At 50.5% G+C, this 26434-nt stretch overlaps 1 protein-coding gene across 2 annotated transcripts in view; it reads left to right on the forward strand.

The window, feature by feature from the left end:
- Positions 1-26434, forward strand: part of b4galnt4a (beta-1,4-N-acetyl-galactosaminyl transferase 4a) — a 116847-nt gene that overhangs the window by 14915 nt on the left and 75498 nt on the right. For both annotated transcript variants that reach the window (XM_072698213.1, XM_072698212.1), the window contains exon 4: positions 25828-25940. In XM_072698213.1, the coding sequence (XP_072554314.1) occupies positions 25828-25940 (113 nt within the window). The remainder of the gene's footprint in view (positions 1-25827; positions 25941-26434) is intronic.

Raw genomic sequence — 26434 nt, forward strand, 5'->3', positions numbered from 1 at the left:
ACCCACAGGCTTCCTTTGCAGGATGTTCACTTGCCTTCTGCCTTATACATACTGGATAAGCTGCATAGATGATGGATGAATCAGTGTCTGAGTTATATATATATGTATATCAGTGTATGTGAGTGTATAATGTGAAATCAAATTATGAAATTGTACTATTGATTATTAAATGGTACATTGTGATTGCCTCAAGCCGTTAATAACTCAAACGCATAGTGCATCTATCATAAATTAAATATTTATGTGCCTATTGCACAGATTTGTACTTTACTTGAGTGGAAAAATGTCTCTTCAAAATATAACTTGACTTTGTGGTTATTGGTCAAATCACGCAGACTCTGTCTTTTCTGTTTGCGTTTCTGTGCCTTCGAAGCCTGAGCCACAGGAGTTTGTCAGCCGTGTCACTGTCCTCTCTTGTAGTAGTTATGGATTCTGGTGCCTCAAATGGTGAATGTCCACTCGTGAAAGTATTTGCCATGTTGAATTAAACTCAGGAAACGCAGGCTCACAGGAAAAAAAAATACTGAGTTCTTTTGAGAAAATCTCTCTCCAGCTATAAAATCTAGTGGCATTTCTCATGGCCTGCTCAGTACCCACAGAGCTGTTGGCACCAAACTGATCCACTTCTAAGCCTCGTGTTCCCTCTTACCAAGACTTGTGAACAAGATCTCAAGATGGTTAAACACCTTCACAAAAGCAGACCCTCCTCCCTGACCTGAAAACAGCAATCCACTCTTTCCTGAGAGAGTTCCATAGCCTCAGATTTAGCGGAGCTCATTTTCATCCCTGTCATTTTACACTCAACATCGAATTGCTCAAGTTTGTGCCAGAGGTGCGGGCTGGATGAGGCCAAAAGCACGACATCATCCGCAAATAGCAGGGATGTCAGTTCTATACCCGTTTATCAGGCACCATTCTAGCCACGAACGCACCTTGATATCCTCTCCATGATAATCACAAGCAGGTGTAGAGCATGTGGACTATGTAAACTATGTTCGCATATTCCCACAAACTCTGACACAGCTGTGTGAGGTAGTATAATTAGTCCACTGTAGCATGACCAGGTTTCCTTCTGCAGCGTTGGATGGACTCTCTTCTCTAGTACTCTAGCATAGCCTTTCCCAGAAGTATGATCTAGTGCTTTTAATATCTCTGGAAGGACTTCATCTGCCTCTGCAGCCTTTTCACTATGGAAGCCTATGACCACCACAGTGACTTTAGCTGCAGTGACTATTATTCAGCAGAAGTGCTTCCTCAAGAGAGTTAAGCAATGTTTGATACCTCTTGATAGTCTCTCTTCGTGACTTCGGTCACACACAAGCTTTCACCTTCGTGCCTGCCTCTGCTGAAGCCTTTCTGGCCTGTTGGGACCTGTCAGCTTTCTCTGGACACCTCCATGTAGGAGTTGCCCCAAAGGTCTCCTCCTTCAGGTTGACAGCTTGCCTCACTCTGGTGTCCACCAGCAGGGCCTTTTGGCCACAGCTCCTTGCAGCTGCTGCAACGGTTGAGGCCTTGAAAATCGTCCATTCAGACTCCAATGTCCCTGACCTCACTCAGCACGTGGGAGATTCTTATCCGGAAGGGTAAGTTGAATTCTTCTTGCACAGAAACTTCAGCCAGACTGCATGTTAGTCAGTGTCGGAGAGAGTGATCAGCCCCCCCCGGCTGCTGGCCCACAGAGTATGAGACACGCGCTGTTTTACTTGCAAGGGTGCACACCGCAGTGTAGCTACAAGGGTGTGGCACCACGAGAGGGTTTATTTATACTTTAAGGTGATCAGGTTACATTGTGGGTGTGAACAACATTTCGAGTGGGATAGAATGGGATGTGGAAGTGGGAGTGTAAATAGGAACAACAGAACGTACAGCAGAGGTGGGCTCATCTGCTGCACGTGATAGAAAATTACTGTTAAGCACTTACACAGTTGCCATATAAAACAAGTTATACATTCATAAGAATACACATGAGTGATAATATATACACAATCTCAACCCAACAGTCAGTGTTGTCCTGGTCCATCTGGCCTCTTCCCCATGCACCGATTTTCAAATCACCATCAAGTAGTGATCAGTTGGTATCTGTGCCTGACTCTCCACCTGAGTTTCAAAACCATACGACCTCAAGTCAACTGAAACGACTACAGTGTTGTTTATTGACTTTTCAGTCCAGGGTGCTTTGGGTCCATGTGCACTTGCAAACATCCTTGTGTACAAACATGGTGTTTATGGCCCCGAAGGCCATCACCTTCACAATGACACCCCTCCAGGTATATCTGTTATTTCCCAAATGAGTGTTGAATTTTCCCAGCCAGACCATAGAGTCTGTAGCTGGTACCCTTTTTGCGCACCTTACCTACTCTGTACTTTGGGTCTGCTAGTGCATACACACAAACAACAGAACCTCCAGCGGCATGGCCCTCAGCCAGGGACTGTGAGTATCCCTCACACCCACTTGTGGTCTCTCTTTATGGGTGGAGTAAGGCAGACTCCACCCCTGATCAAGATCTCAGCTTCCAGAGACCACCCAATGTGCACAGAAGTAATGTTGATTCCATCTAACTAAAATCTCCCGCGCCTTCCCTGCCAGAGAGGTAACCTTCTCCCTACCCAAAGCCAGTGTCATTTTTAATCCATTTAATCCATCTTGGTCCCTCCCACTTTCCCACTGCCCAAATGGCACTGCATCTCACCTCCATCCTTCATCTTGTGGATGGGGAGCCCCTTACATAGCTTGCTGTAGCCTTTTAAGGCTGAGCTTATCTGGATTTTGTGGGAGGCCTGACCACCAGGCGTTCACTGGCCAACACCACCTCTAGCCCTGCCTCCAGGGATGGGTCCCAGTAACCTTATTCTGGTTATACTGGTTCTTCTTATTACCTTTTATTGGGGGTCTCGAATCACAGTTATTCTGGCCTCTCGCCACAGACTAGTTCACCACGGGAAGCCCTAACTGGAAGTTTAAGCTACAGACGACTCTGTGGACCATTGAAGCACGCAAACCCCTCCACCATGTTCAAATCACTTTAAAGTTCATTAAAATAAATGTAAAAATTTAAGTTTGAACTCTTTTGAAAATAAGATTATCTTGTTTGTGTTACAAGAATAAGTAAGCGCCAAGGTACTGACAAAGCCTCATGTTTAATTTTTTTTATTATTATGATGATTTTCTCTGGCTGCCTCTAAGCTGGTTCCATACTGGGTCAGACCCGCATGTTGACGAGGTCACTGGGGTTATCACTGGATGATATTCAGTGGAGGAATTTAATGTGATTCCTGGTGAATTTTAAAAAATATGTAATATCAACATGAATGATAATGATACGGACATTCTTATATTGCTGTATATTTGGCCTTCACTTTTCATAATGAAGTGACGAAGTGAAATTGTCTTATAATGCCTGAAAGTATCAAATTGTCTTATGCTAATAAGCCACTGGCTGCACTGGATCTGCTCTGCTCTCTTGGACGCTCTTCGCAGTGCGGAGGGATGTGCGTGTGCGTGTGCTGTTTTTGGAGGAGTGCGTGCAGGATGTGTGAACTCGTCTTGCTGTGGCCCTGTGGCCCTGCCTTCCCACGCCATCTAGTGGCTGGGCTCGTAGGTCGGTCCAGTCCACACGGAGTTACCAGACGGCCCATTGGAGCAGGTGGTGCTTTCATGTGGCTAGCCAGAGCATGGGAAATGAGAGCAGCCTGCTTGTGTTTGCTTCTCACGCCTAAATGTAAGAGTGCAGAGGTGGATGTGGTATCAATGGGGAGATGTGGCTGTTTGCGCAGATAGGATAAATTTGGCCTGAAGCGCAATATTTTGAGCAGTGGGGCGTGGATGCGCGGGAATCCCGCTTCACGTAGCGTTCGCCCGCTCTGTCGTTTACTTTTGTTGCTATTAAAATGTGCCGCCTCACATTCTTGTTCAGGCAGCCATGACTCGGAATTGCAAAAGAGCTTAGATTTCCCCGTTCTGTTACATCCCCCTTTCTGCGTGGCCCATTAGTAATGATGAGAAATATTCTTTTTAAACGAGCGTGCACAAACGTGAACTTGCACAATCTGTGTGATTGTGATGATCATTAGGCCCTCTTTTTCTTTGGCGGGAATGGTACCCCTGGTGTATCCTGCTCGAGAGCCAGCGGTTTGGTTGTAGTGCTGGGGGGGAGGGGGGGGGGGGCGCGCTTCAGTTACCCCGAGCCGTTCTGCCTCTGTTTATCATTTATCGGCCCAGAGAATTCTCATGCAAACTGCTGAGCTCAGTCGGCTGTGTGAATCCAGGGGAGTGTTCTTCAGGCTGCGTCGGGGCTGGGTGTCCTGGCTCTGCGGGACGGGATCAGTGTAAATGTGCCATCCCTTAAATGTTTTTTAAAAGCACTCCTGCGTTTACATTCTGGCTGCTATTGGGGTTGTTGTCGGGGGTGTATAGTGGCTCACTGGGAAGCACTGGTGCGTGACGCCTCTAGGGTGCTGCTGCCTGTGGAGTTTGCATAGGCTTCCTGTAATGTGAAGGTTTCCTCCAGGCATTCTGGAACTGTCCCATAGTCCAAAGACATGCAGCTAGGCTATTTTCATTTAAATTGCCCATTGCGTGCGACTGAGTGCATGCAAGTGCCTTGATTGGCATCCCATCCAGGGTGCGCCCCAGGCTTCTGCCCTGTGCTGCCTGAAATAGGCCCCAGGTCCCCTGTAGCCCTGTCTAGGACAAGCTGTAGGAAGATGGATGGGTGACTTGTTGTTCTTACTAATATTTGGGTGGTGATCTCTCTGTCATTCATCCATCTAACTTTTATAGCCAGCTATTCAGTACAGGCTGCAGCCTTGTACATTAAGTCATGCCATGTCACTTTAATATGTAAATAAACTTCCACAGTACTGCTTCCAGGGAAGGCTGTCTTACCACTTCTGGCGCTTTTCCACTGCCACTAAGAACCGAGCCTAAGAACTGAACTGTACCGCAAACTGCCAGGTTTCCATCATAAAGTATGTGAGCCTTACCTGAGCCGTACCCACGCTGACATAGCCCTGCTTACTAGCGTGACCAAACCGGTCTAGCGTTTATATTATATATATACACTCACCTAAAGGATTATTAGGAACACCTGTTCAATTTCTCATTAATGCAATTATCTAATCAACCAATCACATGGCAGTTGCTTCAATGCATTTAGGGGTGTGGTCCTGGTCAAGACAATCTCCTGAACTCCAAACTGAATGTCAGAATGGGAAAGAAAGGTGATTTAAGCAATTTTGAGCGTGGCATGGTTGTTGGTGCCAGACGGGCCGGTCTGAGTATTTCACAATCTGCTCAGTTACTGGGATTTTCACGCACTACCATTTCTAGGGTTTACAAAGAATGGTGTGCAAAGGGAAAAACATCCAGTATGCGGCAGTCCTGTGGGTGAAAATGCCTTGTTGATGCTAGAGGTCAGAGGAGAATGGGCCAGCTGGTTCAAGCTGATAGAAGAGCAACTTTGACTGAAATAACTACTCGTTACAACCGAGGTATGCAGCAAAGCATTTGTGAAACCACAACACGCACAACCTTGAGGCGGATGGGCTACAACAGCAGAAGACCCCATCGGGTACCACTCATCTCCACTACAAATAGGAAAAAGAGGCTACAATTTGCACGAACTCACCAAAATTGGACAGTTGAAGACTGGAAAAATGTTGCCTGGTCTGATGAGTCTCGATTTCTGTTGAGACATTCAAATGGTAGAGTCAAAATGTGGCGTAAACAGAATGAGAACATGGATCCATCATGCCTTGTTACCACTGTGCAGGCTGGTGGTGGTGGTGTAATGGTGTGGGGGATGTTTTCTTGGCACACTTTAGGCCCCTTAGTGCCAATTGGGCATCGTTTAAATGCCACGGCCTACCTGAGCATTGTTTCTGACCATGTCCATCCCTTTATGACCACCATGTACTCATCCTCTGATGGCTACTTCCAGCAGGATAAAAAAGCTCGAATCATTTCAAATTGGTTTCTTGAACATGACAATGAGTTCACTGTACTAAAATGGCCCCCACAGTCACCAGATCTCAACCCAATAGAGCATCTTTGGGATGTGGTGGAATGGGACCTTCGTGCCCTGGATGTGCATCCCACAAATCTCCATCAACTGCAAGATGCTATCCTATCAATATGGGCCAACATTTCTAAAGAATGCTTTCAGCACCTTGTTGAATCAATGCCATGTAGAATTAAGGCAGTTCTGAAGGCGAAAGGGGGTCATACACCGTATTAGTATGGTGTTCCTAATAATCCTTTAGGTGAGTGTATATTAATGTATATTATTCATTATTAGTAGTATAACCCATTGTGATGTATTGATGTATTCTCAATAATTCAGAACTTGGACATTTCCAAGCTCCTACTTAAAAAAGTACTATAGAACAGTTGAACCGAATGGATTCGTCATGCAAATTTATGCAAAATAATGCTAATTCCGCTAGCGCTTGATGCTAACATAACATGGTGATTCTCAAAGATTCGCTAGAAAATTAGGAAATTAGCACACCATAAATCATGATGTATACCGTGTGAACAGTAAGTAAGCCTCTCTTCGGTTTTACGTCACTTTCGCTCTCCAAATCTGGTAACGCCTTTAAGAAACCGACCCTTCTGCAGTGGAAAACCAAAGCGAGCTGGAACCGTGCTATAGCTAGTGTCTCTTCACGGTACGGCTTGGGTAGAGCCTGTATGCCAGTGGGAAAGCGTCGTTTGTCTCTCATGGGCCACGACTGACTATCTCTAAAGGTTTGACTGACACACACGTCGGGAAGGGCGGGCAACAACCGGGAAGCATCGCTCATGTTTCACTGAAATGCACCAGAGTGAAAATGCACTGAGGATTACTGCCTCTTTGGAGGTTCAGAGTGGAGAGAACGCAATTTTTCATCATTAGAGGTAACAAAGGTAGTTATTAAAGTGATGTTTTATTATTTTTGTCTTGCCCCTCTAAATGAATACCTGTCAGAGTGCCGTGACCTCACTCTTCTCTAATGGCAACCGGGTAAGTTATGAATTGGTAATTGGTGCCATTAGCTTCAACACACTGTCAGTGGATGACACAGGGATGAGATGTAAAGTAGGACTGTGGGGCGGATACTGGTGTGTCCAATCAGAGTTTGCGCTTCTGGTTGCCGTGGTAACGCGGGCTTACCCCTCGTTTCCTCAGAGCAGGTGTGTTGCAGCTGTACCCAAATCAGCTCCTAGCAGCCCTGTCACTCGTACCCCCATCCACCACCCATGTGCTGAGATAGCTTGCCCCCCTCCCTTAGTTTTTTTCTTTCAGTCTTTGGCAGGGCCGGGCGGTCTCTGTCACTGAACCCATTAGCTGGTCATCTGTCATGCTAATTGAGAATCGATGGAGAGGAGTGCTTGCTCGGGACCGGCCGTGTTTCCAGGGAGCGGGCCTCCGTTCAGGCCAAGGCGCGACGGGAACCTCCACCTTTCGGGCTCATTTCATTAGCAGCGGGCCGCTAATGAAATCTCCCGGTGACGAGTCGCTGCCGCCAACTCACGAACAAATATGCCTGTTGCTAAGCCTCCATAGTGAATGAATAAGTCATCCTGAGAAATGCAGGCTGAGTCATATGTTTGCTGGGACTGGAGGGAGTCCTGTGCAGGAGTAGTTGGTCGTAAGGGACTGTAGGGCCGTGGGTAGTATAGTTAGGGCCGGATCATGGTCCTGTGTGGCCTCGGGGCACCTGCCTCGTAGAGGCCCCCCTGTCATGGGGTGGAGAGGGAGGACACAGAAGTACAGTGCACATACCAAGTAAAGGGTCTGCATTATCACAATGTATTTGCTAGGATACCTGGGGAACCTGGTAGTTAACTCTCACTGTATGTGGAAAGGGCCTGTATTCTAGGGACCCTTGTGGTTAACTTGCGCTGTGTGTGTTGAGAGGCTCTGGGGCCCTAATGGTCAGCCCTTGCTGTGGATGGAGAGGGGCCCTTCGGGGGTCCTGATGGTTAATTTGCACTGTATATGTCAAAGAGCCCAGATTGTCATCTCTTGTTCAATACGCAGGAGGCCCTGGTGGGGGACTCACATTGTATATGAGGGTTGTAGTGTCCCAGAGCCCGGGCCACTGGTCCCAGTGGCGTGGTCCATAATCCAGTGATCAGTATAGCAGAGGATCTGTCAATAACTCCTGTAAATTTCTGTTACAAAACTACCCCTGTATGTAACTTGCCAGGGAAACGTTTTTGTTGTATTTGTGCTGACCAGTAGATCTCCTTGGTAACTTGAATGTCATGTGCCACAGCTGATGGGCGCCACCTAGGGGTGGGGCAGATTCACAAACAACTAGAGCAGGAGGTGAGGGGGGCATAGGCCAGAGGAGGAGGTGTGGTGTATCGCCATTGGAAAACTCCAAACTCCTAAACAAACGGGAAAAAAAAAAACTATTCTCAGTTTTTTTTTTTATGATGGTGGCTGCCTTTCAACATGTCTTAAAAACATCCCTTTAAATCGCATTAGTTGTCGGGCTTCTCCCAGAGTATGACAGGAATTTAAAGCAGCAGTTATTGCAGTTTGTCTCATTTACATCCTACATGATTTAATTCATTCCAAAAGCTATGTTCATTTGGGCTTCTAAATATTAGGTTTTGTAGTTTGCTTTGCCAAAGTCACTCAAGTGCACAGTAATTTATAAAAGGAAAAAAGTTACCGAATGTCTTGACAATGAGCTGCGTCTAGAATCTATTACCCGTGGAGCTGAATTATTCCAGCATTTTTATTGTTTAAAATCTTTGAACATATTTTCAGCCTTTAGTAGAATCTGTGTTTGGAACCATGGTTTGAGAGCCATTGCCGTGGAAATCCTCTTTCACAGCCTGTCATGTGACTGTTCCACGTGGCCCCCAGTCAGCAGCCCTGCCTCTGCTGCCATTGGACGAGGGCTGATTAAAGGACCGGTGCTTTGGAGCCAGTTGTCTCTCCTCACCTTTAGGGTCCAGGTCTTTGGTCACGCCGCCGTCGAGTTTGTCGTGGTTGCTGATGTTGAGTTGAGAAACCTGACGTACAGTGAGACCAGCTGCAATTTAGGAGGGAATAATGTCCATTACCTGCCCTTCCTTGTGAGATGCCCCTTTTCGGATGTTAATTTCCTGCGGCAGCCAAGCCGCTGCATGCGGGTTGTTCTCCGACGTCCCGCAGGCCTGACTGAGGTCGCTTGCATTCCCCGCAAGGCGGCCTCAGGTAGCCGCTCCGTGTTCAGCCTGTAGTGCCTGTAGTGTCCCCCGAACTACATGTGACACATCGTGTCAGAGCCAGGGTCGGGTGACGGGCCCGTGCCCCCCACCTCGATGTTCAGTGGAGCCCTCTCACCTGTCTCGCTAATCGCCTGCCAGATGTGGCGACGAGGGACAAGGCGTCACGCTCTCAGGCCCCGACAGCTTGGCGAATTTGACCCCATTCTTTAAATATTGATCGATTTCAGCCCCTGCTCTGCCTATATGGCTCTTTCTGTATTCCGTATCAGATCTGTAGTGTCATCTTTGGAACATTGTTTGAGTTTAAATTCAAATGAATTACTTTAGTTGCTAAGTAGACATATGACACAAAGAGAGGAGCGTGGCTTTTCGTTTCGCCGCCGCCGTCGTTTGTAACCTGTGAAGCTTCGTGCCACCGGTAGCGTGTTTATATAGACGAGGCTGATTATTCTGTTTGGCTAGATGACAATGAAATCTCTAATGAAACATTAACACCTCTGCAACCGTATGGCACACTGTCGACTGGCAGCTCTGCTACAAACAAGTGGCAGCCCCAGTTCCAGTTTAATGATTAATGTCCTTCCACACGTCCCCGACGAGCATTATGGACAGAGATCGAAATGGGGGCCCGTTGAAAAATGACAGTTTAGGTACTATTCTAAGTAGCTCCAAGTTAACGTTAGAAGAGAACGAGCCCGGAAGGTGATACATTTATCTGCCACCTCAATTATCACGTTGGAGGTTGCTGGATGGCGATCGGCGGCGTGCGTTTTTAGGTGTGATTAACGGTCGCCTGCAAGGCCATGAGTCAGATTCAGCAGTCGCTCCTCAGGAGGGAGAGTCAAGTGACGCTGAGTATCGTGACGAGTCAGGTGACCCTTACGTGTCCCCGACACGCCTGAAACCGAGGACTAAGCTTCGAAGCCTTTATGTAGCAGACACTATTGTCCAAAGCGACATTCAAGTGAGACAAATGGCACATTACAAGCATGAGGAGTCGACTGGGCCTAAACGCAGCCAAGCCGAGCTTCCAATGAATGCCCAGCTACAAGTGTCAATCCTGCACCCCCACCCCCCCCCAAGTCATTCTCACTGTGGCCAGATATGATTGGTACTTCTGATTACATCGCTGCAGATCACTCAGACATGTCTAAACACGATAATGCAGCTGCCGTGGATCTACATTCAGGTGCTGCTACACTCACGATTTCGCCATGAAGCCCTGAAAGGGATTCCAGTGCTATCTGCCTCTGAAAGCATTCGGCTAGGCTTATGTTTCACATTTGCATGCATGAATATATATGGGGGTGGAGGAGCAGGGTCGCTATTACAGTGCGGTGACAGGGGCGCTTGCTCTCTCCCTCCCCTGACTCACTGGTCTCTCTCTCTCTCTCTCGCCCGCACCCTTGCGTCTGCTTTCTGCAGAGAAGCTCCCTGTAGTGTACGGTCCCGTTCAGCCTCCTGCTGCCTGCTACATTCTTCTTTCTCTCTCCTCCCCTCCCAAATGATCCTTACACCACCCCCCCCACACTCCTACACACCTCCGCTGAAGTCTCTGGTAAGAGCATTGCAGCAGGTGACTGATCTGCTCCCATGTTGAACGCCATTGCCTCAAACAGGAAGCGCTAGCAAACCTCCCATTTCCCCCGAAAGCTCCAGGAATCTCCATGAAATTGACGCCAGCATCCCAGAAACCTGTCATTCCGCTACTCAGCGGTGGTAAAATTTGCCATAACCTCACCGCCCCCCTAGTCAACAAATTTCTGCATTAGGCCAGCAGTGAAGCACAAAGGCCAACGCACTAGTCCTGACATCACACAGAGCTGGGCCTGCGTGCATCAGAAGCGCCATCCCCTGACTTCACCTCTCTGCCTCCTGCTCCCTCTCGCAGTCCGTCGCCTTTATGGCGCGTTTGCAAAGGATGCATGGGGAAACTACCCATAAACTATCAATAATAATGGATGAGGGGCGTGGCTTATGCAGAGGCGTGGTGGGCGAGGAGGTGTGGCTGATGAGGGGGCTTGGCCAGCGAGAAGGTGTGGCGAATGATGGGTGTGGCTGGTGAGGGGCGTGGCTGAGGCGGCCTGGCGGGTATGGAGGTGTGGCTGATGAGGAGGTGTGGCTGGTGAGGGGCGTGGCTGAGGCGGCCTGGCGGGTATGGAGGTGTGGCTGATGAGGAGGTGTGGCTGGTGAGGGGGCTTGGCCAGCGAGAAGGTGTGGCGAATGATGGGTGTGGCTGGTGAGGGGCGTGGCTGAGGCGGCCTGGCGGGTATGGAGGTGTGGCTGATGAGGAGGTGTGGCTGATGAGGGGGCTTGGCCAGCGAGAAGGTGTGGCGAATGATGGGTGTGGCTGGTGAGGAGCGTGGCTGAGGCGGCCTGGCCGGTAAGGAGGTGTGGCTGGTGAGGGGCGTGGCTGAGGCGGCCTGGCCGGTAAGGAGGTGTGGCTGGTGAAGGGCGTGGCTGAGGCGGCCTGGCCGGTAAGGAGGTGTGGCTGGTGAGGAGGAGTGGCTGGTGAGGAGGAGTGGCCGGCGATGTGCACTGTCTCTTTGTCACGTCCAGCCCCTGTGATTGCAGCAGGTGCTCGTAGTGCCAAAACCAACCTCTTTCCCTGAGAAGATATGGAATTCACCAGCAGTTTTTCTTTCTTTCTTTTTTTAAATCCTGGGAAAAACTCATGGACTGCTTCTCCTCCTGTTTCTGACGTCTGGTGAAGTACATGATGGCGGCGACGTGAGAGTGGGTTGCTGTCTCCACGCAGATGGGCCTGCTGGTCCAGACAGCTCTTCTGCTCTGACTCCATGTTTATCTCTCTGGTTGGTAGTCAGCCAGTGTGTGGTCCCTATGGCTGTGACTTCCCGTTCAGTTCTGCTTTGTCTCCACGCTTCCCAGCCCCTGATGTAGTTCGGCTTGTGCTGCTCATTTCACTCTGTTTACTGTGCTCTTATTGTGCTTCTGTTTTGTCAGGTTTCAGATGTTATTCTTGCCTTCCTTTAGTGCCAGAATATTTGACGTGGTCTTTTATATCTGTAAGTTACTGGATGCCTGAATTTCCTTTAGGATCAATAAAGTATCTGTCTGTCTGTCCGTCTGTCTGTCCACTCTGTTATCTTGTGTCAGTGTCCTGGACAGCGTACAGATGGTGTACATGATACAGTGTATATGGAATGAAAGGTCTGGGCTGAGCAGGGGGCTCTCTGGATGCTGACTGGAATCATGGCCACACCCACTCAACCCCCCCCCCCCCCTTTCTCCCCACTGTCATGGCTAATGGGATAGGAGTGTCATTTTATAGCATGAAAAATCACGACCTGGGATTGTCCCTTAATGATGACAGCGGGAGACATGAATTACCCCCCAAACATGCTCGTGCCCAAACAGTCCCCCCTCCCCATCCCTCCCTACATCATCCTTCCTATCCCTTCCCTCTTTCATATGTTGAGATTAATGACGGCGGGTTCGAGTCCCCCTACTGTCCACAGGGGATGGAGGCGCGTCAGTGTTTCCCCGCAGGCCTGCAGTGCTTCCTCAGGCCCCCATGTGTTCAGCAGGCCTCTGCAGCTGTGTGTATCGCAAGCCTGCGGGTCTGGGAGTGGCTGGGCCAGGTGCCCCTGCAGCAGTACTGTGTTGTGGAGGACAGTGGGCGGGGGGTGTGGATGCTGCAGTACGCATGGATTACAGGTTTGGTTCCGGGAGCCGCAGATGTGTCTCTGAGCAAAGCGCTTAACTGGATAAGCTTAGCGGTTTCCTGGGTGTGGACGCGAATCTGCATGATCTCTGGCATGGGCTCGGTCTCCGCTAGGCCACCGGGCCGGGTGGTGGCGCTGAGCGGGTGGCCGGCGGCAGCGCATTGGGCGACAGCCCCTGATGAGTCTCCCTGCTGGTTCCGTGCCCAGTCTGTGCCATTCCCGGATCCCTCACGGCTCCCTCAGAAGGACCTGGCAGAGATGACTTCTGTTTCATCAGCTTTTCCCAGCCTTCTGGGGCTCCATGTTGGCATTGTGCATTACAGGAGGGGCGAAGAAAGGAGAAAGATGGTAAGTGGGTGGGGGGGGGGGGGGGTCCCAGGGAGTGGAATCTGGCAGCATGTAGACTGAGGTACAGGGCACCAGGCGGGGAACCAGAGCTGGGGGAGGCATGTTGCTATGGGCGACTTGCTGAATTCCAGATTCTCCTGCCCCTGTTGCCAGTGCTGACAGTTGCTGGTATTAAGTGCTGAGTGATGGGAGGCTGCTGGTGGAAGCCATTGGACTGGAGGACTTTTCTGCTCTGCCAGTAGCATCGGGGGCAGAAGGTGGCACGATGGTTGAGGAACTTTCCCCAAAATGTATTGGTTCACATTCCACAGGGATTTGTTCCTTTGGGGTGAGACCCTCGTCCTGAAGCACAGCTTCAGTAATTATCCGGCTATTTCAAAAGGCGAAGGAGCATGTGGTCCCTCCACACACCCGCCTTGTGTTACCATGGCACTGGGCTGCCCTGTGCACCCCCCCGCCACCCTATCCCCCCTCCAGGGGACGGGATTGTCCTCCTATGTCCAGCAGAGAGCTCATGTCTTGACGGAGGCGGGATACAAGTCTCCTGCTATGTTCTATGTGAGCTGGACGATTTGGGAGGGGCACATTGGGGGGGGGGGAATAGGCCCCCTGATCTGAGGGTGGAGGGGCTGGGGTACTAGTTTTAAGGGGAAACTGAAAACAACCAGCCTTACTAATTAGTTGTTTTTGAGGAGGGGGCTGACGTGTCCCTAGCCTGTCTAGTTGCTGGTTTGGTGTGTGTGTGTGGGGGGGGGGCTCATGGTCACCCCAGGCTGGGCGCTGATGACAGCAGCTGGTCCCCACAGGTGGTGAGATGAACCATGGGAGTCTGAATGAGGGACGAGAGACACGCACCTGTCACAGCGGCAGCTGGGTGCGGACGCATGTGTGGGTGCGTGCGCGTGCATGCCCGCATTTCGCCAGCGGGTGTCTCATCAGCAGCCCAGGCCGCATTATCCGGCTGCGTCAATTGCTGCGTCACCCACTGCACACCTGCGCTCTATTATTAGAACGCTGAGATGCAGACCCACATGTGGGGTCTTATTCACACGTATGGGCACATAGAGGGAATTTGTGAATTCACATGGCCAGTACAGGTAAACACGCTGTTTCGGGGGGGGGGCAGTTGCTTGGATGGGGTGTCTGGGACCTGTGTGAGACCTCTGGGGGGAGCATTTGTTCGGCCTGGAGTATGGATTTAGGCCCAATCACTGCACTGTTATGGATGGGTTTTATGTTCGCGGTTCATCTTGAGATCAGGGTTCTGCCCCCCCCCCCCTCACTCCAGTGCTGCTCGCAAGGCCTCGGGCTGCAGAATTAGCAGGGAATTAATCGCCGTCCCTGATATGAGGAGGTCGCGTCATATGTCTCCATTCCCCCTCCCTCCCAGCTCGACTCTTACCCACCTGTACCACCTGCATAACACAAACCCCATCCTCTGCCCTCCCTTTCATCCTTATCTATGTCTGTGCCGGATGCCATCTAGCGATAATTAATTTTTACATGATTAACGTGAAAGATAACAGTCTGATCGCAGCTACGATGGGGCCCGGCCAGCTAGCGGCTCGCCTGCGATTCCTGCAGACGCCTCCCACGCGTTCGGATTGCGCTGCCCTCCATCTGTCGCGTGCTGCTAACCTGGCGCTGCCTTTTCTATCTGAGTACCCATTTAGCCCTTAATTCCAGATCGGGGTGGCACAAGCGCTTGGCCCATAATCCCTCCCGGGGAACCGTGATCTCTAGCGGCGGCTCGACTCCCCAGAGTGGCTCTTATGTTTTTCTGTTTTTCGCCACTTCCTGTGATGATGGTGCTGCCTCGGGTGGGAATGGGGATCGCCACCTCAGCGTTTCCCCCTGCGTCTTCCCGATCACTCCGAGGCAAACTGCTCCTGACGTCTATCGGTTTGAATGTAGAAGCCTATTTGGAATGACAGTGGTGCACCCAATACAGGGAGGAAACCCTTTAAGGAGGAGCGTGACCTTGTGTCATTTTTGGGGATGTCCTTGTCATGGTCATGCCGTGCCCCTCCCGTCCTTATTCAGGATGATTAAAGCAGTGGAGGATTTGCTGAATTGGGCTCTGTCACACAATGGGGAAAGCCTTTATCCCTGTGAAGGTCAGGATCCTGCTGACCCAGGACCTGAGCTCCGGTGACACGGAGCTCCTTGACCATCTGCTGATGTGATGAGCTCAACCTGTCTCCATCCGCCTTTGTATGTCAGAACCTCTCTTATCTACCCCCCCCCCCAAGTGCCCTCGATACATCCTGGATTTTTAAGGCCGTCAATGTACGCAAAGTATATTAGTAGGTATACGGACCCCAAAAGCTTACATCAAGGCCTCTTAAGAACTAATTACCCCCCGTTTACAACGTCACACCCGCGAAAGGCGTCGATAATGAGATCCATGGCGGCACAGTGAGATCGCCGTTTAACCCCCGGATGACCGCTGCAGCTCTGCCCCAATAGACCCTCCAGTTGGGCTCATTTGCATGGGGCAGATGTGAAGGGCCGACTCACCGGCTCCGCTATGCACACACCTCATTTACATGCCTTTTTAATCACCGTTTGTTTGGGCAATTGTGTGCTAATAATATGATAATGAGCGGACCTAAGCTACCGGTGCAGCTTAGCGTTGTTTGTTTACAAATGTATGCTAATGAGGACCCCCCCCCCCCCACAACCCCCACCTCCCCAACTGAAGCGCAGCCTCATTCCCCAGCGAGGGAGATCTGTTACATTCTGAAGGCTATCTCTCCCCAATAAGCGACTTATCTGCCCGACTGCAATCAAATAAAGTGGAGCATTGTTACTCTAGCGGGGGGAGGGGGGGGGCTTAATTAAGTTTCCCATCACACCTCCCGCGGAGGACTGTTTTTCCTGAGCCGCTTGTTCTGTGTATAGACACAGGTGTACACACACACACACACATACACTCACACACACACACACACACACACACACTCACGAGGACTGCATTTGAAAAGCTCCGCTGGCTGCTGGCTACACAGGGCCAAACCTGTGTGTTCCCTGCTGTTCCCTGAGTGTATGTCTGTGTGGTCCAGATATTCCGTACCAACATGATGACTTTGATACCAGGAAGTCAGTTTTCTAAAAATCTGTGATTGCAATCAAAAAACTAAAAATGCAAAAACTCTTGTATTTTGTTTGGTAACATATGGTTAAGGTTAGGGCTGGGTAGGCGTTCAGGTTGTTATTGTTAGAATTAGCATTTATCTCATAGAAATGAATGAGCAGTCCCCACAAGATATGATTACAGGTCTTTGTGTGTGTGTGTCTGTGTGTTTCCACGACGGTCTATCGGGGCAGCTTGGGCTGCCATCCCAGAAACGAGCCGGCCGCTACTGAGGGACAGAGAGGCCGTCGGGATGACCTTCATCACTAAGCTTGCTGTCCGGCTGCCGCCGCCCGCCTCGGGTTTATTCCGGCTCCGCAACGTGACCCCATTGCTCTCAGAATCCGGCATCTGGAACCCCGCCGTCCAACCTCTGCAATCCGGCGGCCAGAGGACACATCTGTCCCCATTCTGAGCCGTCACTAGATTTCTCCGGAAGCCTGTGCCAGATCCCCCACCAGCGTAATGGAAATATTTTCTTTTGCCTCCTAGTTGCCCTGACAACGCAGGCGAGGCTGACCGCAGGGCAGGGGGCCGCGTGCAGCATATGGCGCTGGTGACTCTTGGAAAGGGGCAGGAAAGCAGTGAGGTCAGCGCACTGCAGGCGGCATGGGGGGAAGTGAAGGGCGGGATGTGGAGGGACGCAGCGGGACGCTGGGGAATGGCAGAGCAACGCGTCACGGCGAGGGATACGGAACCCTGGGCTGTCCAGGCAGGGCGAGAAAAGATATATCAACCTGTTCCTGCCCCTGGCTGAGCCAGTGCAGTCACACACACACACACACACACACACACACACACGAAAAAGTGATAAAGGACACCATACAGTCTCTCTCTGTGGAGACCGCGGGGACCAGTTGAATAAAATCAACTAAATAAAAATTGACAAATTGTGGGAATTGCATAAAACATCACTTTAGAATTAGCACACTGAGGGTAATTCCATTCCAAAAGCAGGTTCTTTCAGATGGGTCCCGAGGACATGTGTGTGTTTGTGTGTGTGTATGTGTGTGTGTGTGTCTGGGTTTGCATAGATCACATTTGGGGATCAAATTGTCCTGTGGTATATCCTGAAACTTTTGGGGACATTTTTAGGTCACCATTTGGATAACCTCAATTTTATAAAATTCTGTGAATGCAATCAAAAAAGTAAAAAATATTTTGTATTTAGTTTGGTTACTTATGGTTAATTGTTCGGGCTGGGTTAGGGGTTAAGGGTGTCATTGATGGGATTAGGGTTTTCCAATAGAAATGAATGGAAGGTTCCCATTTGGATGGGTACGCCATCGTGTGTGTGTGTGTGTGTGTGTGTGTGTTCTCATGTCAGGATCAGGGCAGCTTCAGAGCCCTGGCCTGTGTATGCAGGTGCTCCCCCCCCCCCCCCCACACATTAGAGACAGCTGTGTTTGGGTTCTGGCTTGGGGGAGGGCTGCTTAGAGAGAAAGTGAGTCTTTGGCCAGACACCTGTACTCCCTGCTGTTGGGTCTGTGCCGTGTTCCCAGCGGCTGAGCGGGTGGCAGCAAACCATGTGCCCGCCTGGGTCATGCCCGCCTGGGTCATGCCCGCCTGGGTCATGCCCGCCTGGGTCATGCCCGCCTGGGCCGCCCGCCTGGGTCATGCCCGCCTGGGTCATGCCCGCCTGGGCCGCCCGCCTGGGTCATGCCCGCCTGGGTCATGCCCGCCTGGGCCGCCCGCCTGGGTCATGCCCGCCTGGGCCGCCCGCCTGGGTCATGCCCGCCTGGGTCATGCCCGCCTGGGCCGCCCGCCTGGGTCATGCCCGCCTGGGTCATGCCCGCCTGGGTCATGCCCGCCTGGGTCATGCCCGCCTGGGTCATGCCCGCCTGGGTCATGCCCGCCTGGGTCATGCCCGCCTGGGTCATGCCCGCCTGGGCCGCCCGCCTGGGTCATGCCCGCCTGGGTCATGCCCGCCTGGGTCATGCCCGCCTGGGTCATGCCCGCCTGGGCCGCCCGCCTGGGTCATGCCCGCCTGGGTCATGCCCGCCTGGGTCATGCCCGCCTGGGTCATGCCCGCCTGGGCCGCCCGCCTGGGTCATGCCCGCCTGGGTCATGCCCGCCTGGGTCATGCCCGCCTGGGTCATGCCCGCCTGGGCCGCCCGCCTGGGTCATGCCCGCCTGGGCCGCCCGCCTGGGTCATGCCCGCCTGGGTCATGCCCGCCTGGGCCGCCCGCCTGGGTCATGCCCGCCTGGGTCATGCCCGCCTGGGTCATGCCCGCCTGGGTCATGCCCGCCTGGGCCGCCCGCCTGGGTCATGCCCGCCTGGGTCATGCCCGCCTGGGTCATGCCCGCCTGGGTCATGCCCGCCTGGGCCGCCCGCCTGGGTCATGCCCGCCTGGGTCATGCCCGCCTGGGCCGCCCGCCTGGGTCATGCCCGCCTGGGTCATGCCCGCCTGGGTCATGCCCGCCTGGGTCATGCCCGCCTGGGCCGCCCGCCTGGGTCATGCCCGCCTGGGTCATGCCCGCCTGGGTCATGCCCGCCTGGGTCATGCCCGCCTGGGCCGCCCGCCTGGGCCGCCCGCCTGGGCCGCGCTAATGAACTGGAAACGCTAACACTTTACACCATTTCTGCAGTTTGTCTCAGTCACAGCTCGTCTGCTTAGGATCCTCCTTAATGCATTACGCTGGTTCTGAAAGCCCAATTAGTCTTTTTCCGGCATTGGTATGGAAGGATTCTCCCGAAGTCGCAGAATTAATGACAGGCCGTCTGAGTAATGGCCTTAAACAGACTGTCACAGGTCTCCAAATGAAAGTACTCCCCCTGCTGTTAGCGTTTGCTCTGTATGCTGAGAGAAGGATCTGGCTTAACTCCTTAGGATGGAGAAACTTACCCAGGTTACCGGAAATTAAGCCACGTGAACCAAACTAAATTCTTCCGACACACAAAGACTATATGCAGATGTATCCAGCAGCAACAATAACGGAATTACTAAACACAATTACAGTTATGACAGAATTCGCCTATCTTGAATCAGGATCACAACACAGCTAGTGTACAGGGTGCTAGTGCTCCTGTCACCTGCTGATTGGCTCATCCGACTTGTCCATGACACGTGTGTGTGATCTGGATCCACCCTGCCCCCCCCATCCCCCCCAGGACAAGGAGCATACTGTCCTGAGTCTTTGTGTGTGTGTTATGTATATAGTACATTGTGGGTATCAAATATTCCTATGTGAAAAAAATATATATTTTGACATTGGGGATAATTTTTTTCGGTCCCCTGAAGGGGAAACTCTCCCCAACTCTCCACAACTTCATAAAAATCTGTGACTGCAATCAAGAAACTAAAAATGCCAGAAGTCTTGTATTTTGTTTGCTTACTTATGGTTGAGGTTAGGGCGGTAGGGGTTAAGGTTGCCATTGTTGGGATTAGGGTTGTGTCCATAGAAATGAATGAATGGTCCCCACAAAGATATGAGTAAGGGTTTGTGTGGGTCCGAGCATGCGTGTTCAGCTACCTTTCTTTAGAAGAAAAACAGCCGATAAGGACAACGATGACAAGTTCTTGAAGAATGTCTTCTATAAATCTAATCACCACTACCCCCCCCCCCCCCCGAGCTCAACCTGAGCGAAAGATTCGCCGATAAGCTGGCCTGTATCATCAGACAGTTAAATATCAGTGACCTGGGCTGGCGCACGGGGAGTGTGCTCTAGTTCCCTGGAGGCCAGAAAGCTGGTTCCCTTTCATGCTAAAGAAAACGACAGCGGCTAGGCTATATGATTTTTTTCATGAGCTTGCCACACTCTTATTAGCTATTGTGGAACGTGTGTCGTTTTCCTGGCACCCGATGTGTCTTTGGATGCTGCTGCAAACGCCTCTTATCTCATTGTCTCATTGTCCGTCCTCCGATGCGTTCTTTAAAGCATGCCTCTCCCTCTGCATTTTTAATATGAGCCTTGCAATATTTAGCGTCCTCCGCCAGGATGCATCCCCATCTGTATCCACGGCAGGCCCTTCTGATTAAGAAAAGGCTCAATTATTCAGCAGGAGCCTAAAGTTTCTACTGGCTTTCTCATTCCGCATCGGCTGTGCCCCCACGACACCCCCAGTGCCCCAAACCCTCTGCTGCAATGGGTCAGTGCTTTAAAGACCTGCACACATAAGCTGCACCAGGGAGAAATGCTATGAAGTAAAAGTTCTTAGCAGTCTTTTATGTTATGAAAATGGAGCTTTCTATTGGTTGTAAAAGAGGTGATCTTGGAGAAAAACCTTCAAAGCTGATAGAAGTTTCTTTAAAGAACTTTAAAGAAGAAATGGTACAACTGCACATGTTCACAAGAATCTGGTCCATCATCTGAGATGACCACTGGTTGACTGTATACTGATACTGGTTAAGGCTGTGACTGCAGAAGGGTGGATTACGGGGGGGGTAGGGTGGCGTCATCATTGACTCGCATGATGCTCTGAGAACACAGCCTGGTTAGCTGGGAAGCAAACAAGGTACATGTAAGTGGGAATGGAGAATAGTGGTGGTTTGGAAGATGCACGTTTGCAAGATGCACCATCCTCATCATCCTTGCTCAAAATGCCAGATGGTCGGTTCTGTGACAATGGCTGGGGGGACAGAGCTGCCAAACTGTCAGGAGATCAGATCGCTTGCTTAAAAACAACCCAGCCTCTCTACTCTAAGGTTATGGTACTTTGAGCCTCATGGGGTAAATGGTCTGCTGGCTTTCATTCCTACTATGCTCTTATTTAATGAATCTTAATTACCTCTTAGCTGAATGACATTGCACAATTTAACTTATACAGTTTTGCTGAGGGTGAGAAGATTTGTACCAAATTTTTGAAAGCCAAGGGCACAGCTTTTAGTTTCAATATTGGTAGGGGCCAACCCCCCCCACCCCCCTAAACACACGGCACTCCTGCAGTATTGCTATAGACGTGTCTCTACCCTCTGTACCCAAATCTACAGCATTGCTGAGAGCTAAGCAATAGCTGTCACTGTTGCATTCTACATCCTTATGAAATATTCTCTTTTGCATGGATTCTTAAAATCGAAATAGATACACATACCTATGCACTGGACTTTAAATTATTATTTATAACGGGAGGGAAATATATAGGGTTGTATTTCTGGAATGGTCCTATGCAGGTATATATCACATGTGTTCCTTATCCGTACATTTAATGCAAACAAAACTAATGGATTTAAACAGCAGCTTGAGTCTTGTTTGATTTGAATATGAAAATCAATTCACCCTACAGCCGAGTCAAGGTTAATTAATTTGGAGCTCAGCAGGAGGGAATGCGTCTCTCTCTGTGGCCGGAGGGGACTCGATTTCCCATCAATGTGCTAAATGCTGAAATTCAGCCGAGTCAGCTTTGAGGGCATTCGTTCAATCCAGCTGTGTTGAAACGAGGCCCCTCAGTGCTGAACTCGTCTCTGTGTAGCGGTCTAGTTTTTTTTAAGACTTTCCCGTGCCTGAATTTGAACTATTTCAGCTCTGTTTTTGCTAGTAGCCAAAGACCCTACCTTACATCATCGTTTTCCTTCTCCAAATACACAGCAGATGGATAAACAGATACGTAAAAGCAGGTTGAGGTCGGGGTGACTCCCGTAGCATTTGCTCGCCGCTGAATCTCACCGCCTGATTAGATGCGGTCGGTGGGCTTAAGAAGAGGGAATGTTTTTAAATACCGTTTACGGCCCCCCGTCCACAGCACGACGAGATAGCCGTACAGAGATGCCCTTCCCAGATCTTCTGAATGTCACCTCTGAAGAAACCTCACCATTCTGCTTGCTGTGTTTTTTTTCTGAAACTCTGATACTGTACCTGCAGTATTTCATGTGTTACAGTTGGTGGAAAAAAGTGGTGACCCGTTTAAAACAACGATTTCAGTATTATTGTCAGAACGCATCAATCGTTACCTAGAATAACTTACTGTTACCTTATTAGCTTCCTTATTTACTGTGGTAGACATTTATCTTAGCCTGGCTCTCTGGGCGTTGAAGCTTGTTGATGGCATATCGATTGTGAGAAATTCTAAGCCCACCTTCAGCGGCAGACTCCAGGTCTTGTGGTAGGGAAAGCCCCCCCACCCCCACCCCCAGGGAAGGTCTTGTCTCACCCTGGATCCTCCCATAAACGTCACCCGTTCGACGTTTACCGCTTCTATCGGAAAACAATTATGCCTAATTATGCTTTATGGGGGGGGCTTTCTTGCTGTAAGGGGGGGGGGGGGTTTCTTGTTGTAAGCCGCCGTCTAATTACCCATCATGCCTCCTGCTGGCCTCTCCTCCAGCTCGCTCTCGACCCTTCTGTCTGTCGGAGCCAAAGCCGATTACTGCAACACCCCAGTTCCTCAGTAATACAGGCTAGTTCCAGAAAGCTCACCCCCCCACCCTCCCCCCACCACGCATCACAGTCTCTCAGAGACTTACAAGGAACTCTAGGTGCCCCATACCGCTATGCTTCCAAGAATTTATTTAATTACCTACTGTCATTTTTTTTAGTTCCTAAAACAATTGTCAGAGGAAGATTGCAGCCCGATTCCATGTCTCTGGCGTCCCCTGGGTGCCTCTCAGTCACTGAGAGTTTCCAGTTCACAGCTGTTAACTTCATTCTCTCTCTGTTACGTCCCCAGCATTATGTTAACATTTCTCAAGCACAGGTCACTTTAGCACACACTGTTGATGCTGAGACGCTGTCCCTGTGTCACCCTGAGAAAAACAACATAAAAGCTGTCTGCCCGCTCTTCTGGTCTTATGTTTTTCGTTTTGCAAAGGGCATTTGTGACCCACCTCGATCGGGGATGACCTCCCTCCTCCCGTCTTGCACCCAGTGACTCCTCGCTTGCAGTGCCAGACAGGAACAAACATCATTTCATAGCAGTGATTGATTTTGGAGGGGGAGGGCATCTTTGTTGCCATCTGCTGCTCTCTTGGTATCTGATGCTGGCTCTTCTCCTCAGGAGATGAAGCTCACTCCTGCCCCTATCCATCTCTTCCTCCTGCCCCCCCTCCCCCACCTCTTCTCTGCTCTTTTATCCTCCCTGTCTCTCTCTGGATGGCCATCTCTCTTGACCAGCGGGCCAGTTGCCCTTGTTTGCAGGTGATGGATCATCAGAGCTAAGCCTTGGTTCAACGTCCAGCTTCCCTTCCCTCTCATCCCTCCAGCCTTTCACCCTCATGTTGGCCTCAGCATCTAAAAAGGGATCAGACCCGTCAAATTAACTAGGCAAACCAAACAACTGGCCAGAGTGGTAATCAGGATAGAATTCCTGGTGGGCCAGTAACGTTTCAGGCTGATTCCTTCACTGTCTCCCATGTACCCATGTATAGCCTAAACACATGCTTGCATTCACAACGTCACAACTGTGGTCACGAGCAATTCTCTGTTTTCAGCAGAGTGCATGGACGGCCCCTCCTGAAGTGGTACAACACTGTGTTGCCTTGAATCTCGGCTAATTTCATAGAACATCTATGAACTCATGTAATAGCCAGTGGGGATGGACAGCGACTGCAATAAGAGAAAGGAGGAAGGTGGAATGAAAAGGAACAAAACTCCGGGGAAGGATGCAGTTCGATGCTGTAAGATAACAGATATCAAACAGATATCGGGCATGGAGTGAAACCACAGCAGGGGGGACAGTGTGGACGGCCTGCCGGGAAATTGTGACACTGCTGACATCAGGATTGAGGGACTTCCCTGACATTAGTAACCAGCGTATAGCTGTCATGATTAGCATATGTCACACTTTCCATGGAACTTTCCCCATCTTTCCTTTTATCTCTAGCTAACCAGCTCAGTCATCATGCAGTAACAGATAAATGGGAGCCAGCATTGAGTAAAATAACCAGATTTTAGTGAAAGTGGCTGTCAGGCACACTGCACAGTGGTATGACGCCGGTTTTAGGAGCAAGCTGCAGTGTTGCAGAAAATGACCCGACAAGCTTGAAATGCTGTTATGATTGCAGCATATGGAGAAAGCAAGGCAAAGAAGTGTGACGATATGTAGGTATTCTTATTGTATAATGTAAATATATGCCATACCGTTACTATGGTATTATGGCCAATAATTCTCAATGAAACCAAGTAGTTTTCTGTAGCTGCGTATTTAGTTATGTGGAAACACTCTTTATTAATCGCCGCTTTTATGTCATTAAAGATGACACTGGTCCTGTAGGAAAGTGGAGAGGAACGTGGGACCCCAAGGTCCACAACAGAGATGGGGAGGGCTGAGGGGGACAGAGAAGGAGACTCCCAGTGAAAGACCCCCTCAGAGAAAAGTGCCATAAGCTGATTTTTACATTTTGTACAAAACTGGAATGGACTTTGAGTTAATTTCTCAGTTGTGTCACAGTTTGTGTTTGGCTGTGTTTGGGCATGATGAGCGTCCAGTTTAGTTTGGTAGATCACAGTGTAATTTATAGAAAAACAGTCTCTGTCCCCATCCCACTTTTGGGGTGGACTGGTCTGCATCATCGCTCCGAATGAGTAGCGGAGCCTGAGCCCAGTGCACCCTTTGGGGGTGATGAGGACCACGAGAGGTCAGCTTGCTCTCTGTCAGCTCGCACGCTGACTGAGCTCCGCGGCCTAAGCGGTGATATACTTTACTGAGTTTCTCTAAACAACGCTGCCATTGTATCAGATGTCTCCTCATTTGCCTTGGCCTCCGAATGATGCCGGTGTTCTTTTCAGCATCACTTAACCCAAACAGGCACAAGGCTTGCTTTGTCCTTGAATAAACCTCTCCGGCTGAACTCGCAGATCTCCCAGGCGCTCCAGCGGAGATGGCAGGCCCGTTTTTGCCGGGGTGGGTGCCGTGCCTGAATGTCAAGATGTACATTTTATTCTGGTGACTCTGCATCGTACCCTGGCCTGACCGATTTGGCTGGGCTCCCTGTTACATCCTGGCAGAAGCAGGTGAATCACAGTGATGCTCAGCGGGTTAGTGGCCTGTGATCCGAAGGTTGCCATCTTGAATCCTGTGGTTGGGGCCTTGAGCTCCTGACAAAGGCCCCAGAGGTGCTGGATAAATGACTGACCCTGCACTTGCACCCTGTATGTGTGTGTATGTCTTTAAAAAATCATCAGAGCATCATGGGATATGCGAAAGCTACAGAATACCTATGTATCTGTACTCTTACTTGTGCAAGTGTCAAATAAAGCAGCATGATTTCAGATGCCTTGTAAGGGCTTCCTCTTTTGTGTGTGGGGGGGGGGACTGAAAACAGAGTGACATTTAAGCTTGAGCATCAGTCTTTTAATATGACTTGCTGTAAGTGCCGCTTGTCAACTGAAAACCTGGAAGAGGTTGTGCACATTTTCTGCCTGGCAGAGCACCATGAAACCCAGACATTGCCTGTGTTAGCCACGTAGACCGCGGATGTTACACTTCACGGTTCTGCAAACGGTTTGTCCCAGCACTAGGATAACGAGGCAGGGGGTGGCAGTGGTAATGATGTAATGGTTCTTGTCTCAGATGGGGAGAAGCAGACGGAGGAGACGGACGGCACCCGCAAGCGAGACATGCGCCCCTCGCCTGGACACCATAAGAGGGAGGAGCATGGAGACAGCCGCGAGGACGAAGTCGCGGTGAGTGACATGCGAGAGGCAGGAGGTGGAGAGGCGGGTCACTGAGCCAGTGGGGCCCGACTGTCCCGGGGGGCCCCGACTGTCCCGAGGGCCCCGACTGTCCCGTATACAAAGCTGTGCACCTCGCCGGTCGTAGGGCAGGATAATCGATAGCTGGGTTTGCTGTTCTCGTGGTGCCCATAGTGACCCATCCCTGCAGACAGCAGTCTGCTCACATTCCTGCTGCTGCTTTGGTGCAAATCTGTCTCCTGAACAGGCTGAACTTCAGAGCAAAAGGGGCCTTAACGGTTATAACAATATCCAGATCATTAGTTGACTTACACACACACACACAAACACACGCACGCACCTTTGTATTCATATCTTTATGGGGACTCTCCATTTCTATGGGGGAAAACCCTAATCCCAACAATGGCAACCTTAACCCCTACCCAGCCCTAACCTTAACCATAAGTAACCAAACAAAAAACAAGACATTTGGCATTTTTAGTTTT

The sequence above is a fragment of the Paramormyrops kingsleyae genome, chromosome 13, assembly GCF_048594095.1.
Source record: "Paramormyrops kingsleyae isolate MSU_618 chromosome 13, PKINGS_0.4, whole genome shotgun sequence".
Classification (NCBI taxonomy): domain Eukaryota; kingdom Metazoa; phylum Chordata; class Actinopteri; order Osteoglossiformes; family Mormyridae; genus Paramormyrops; species Paramormyrops kingsleyae.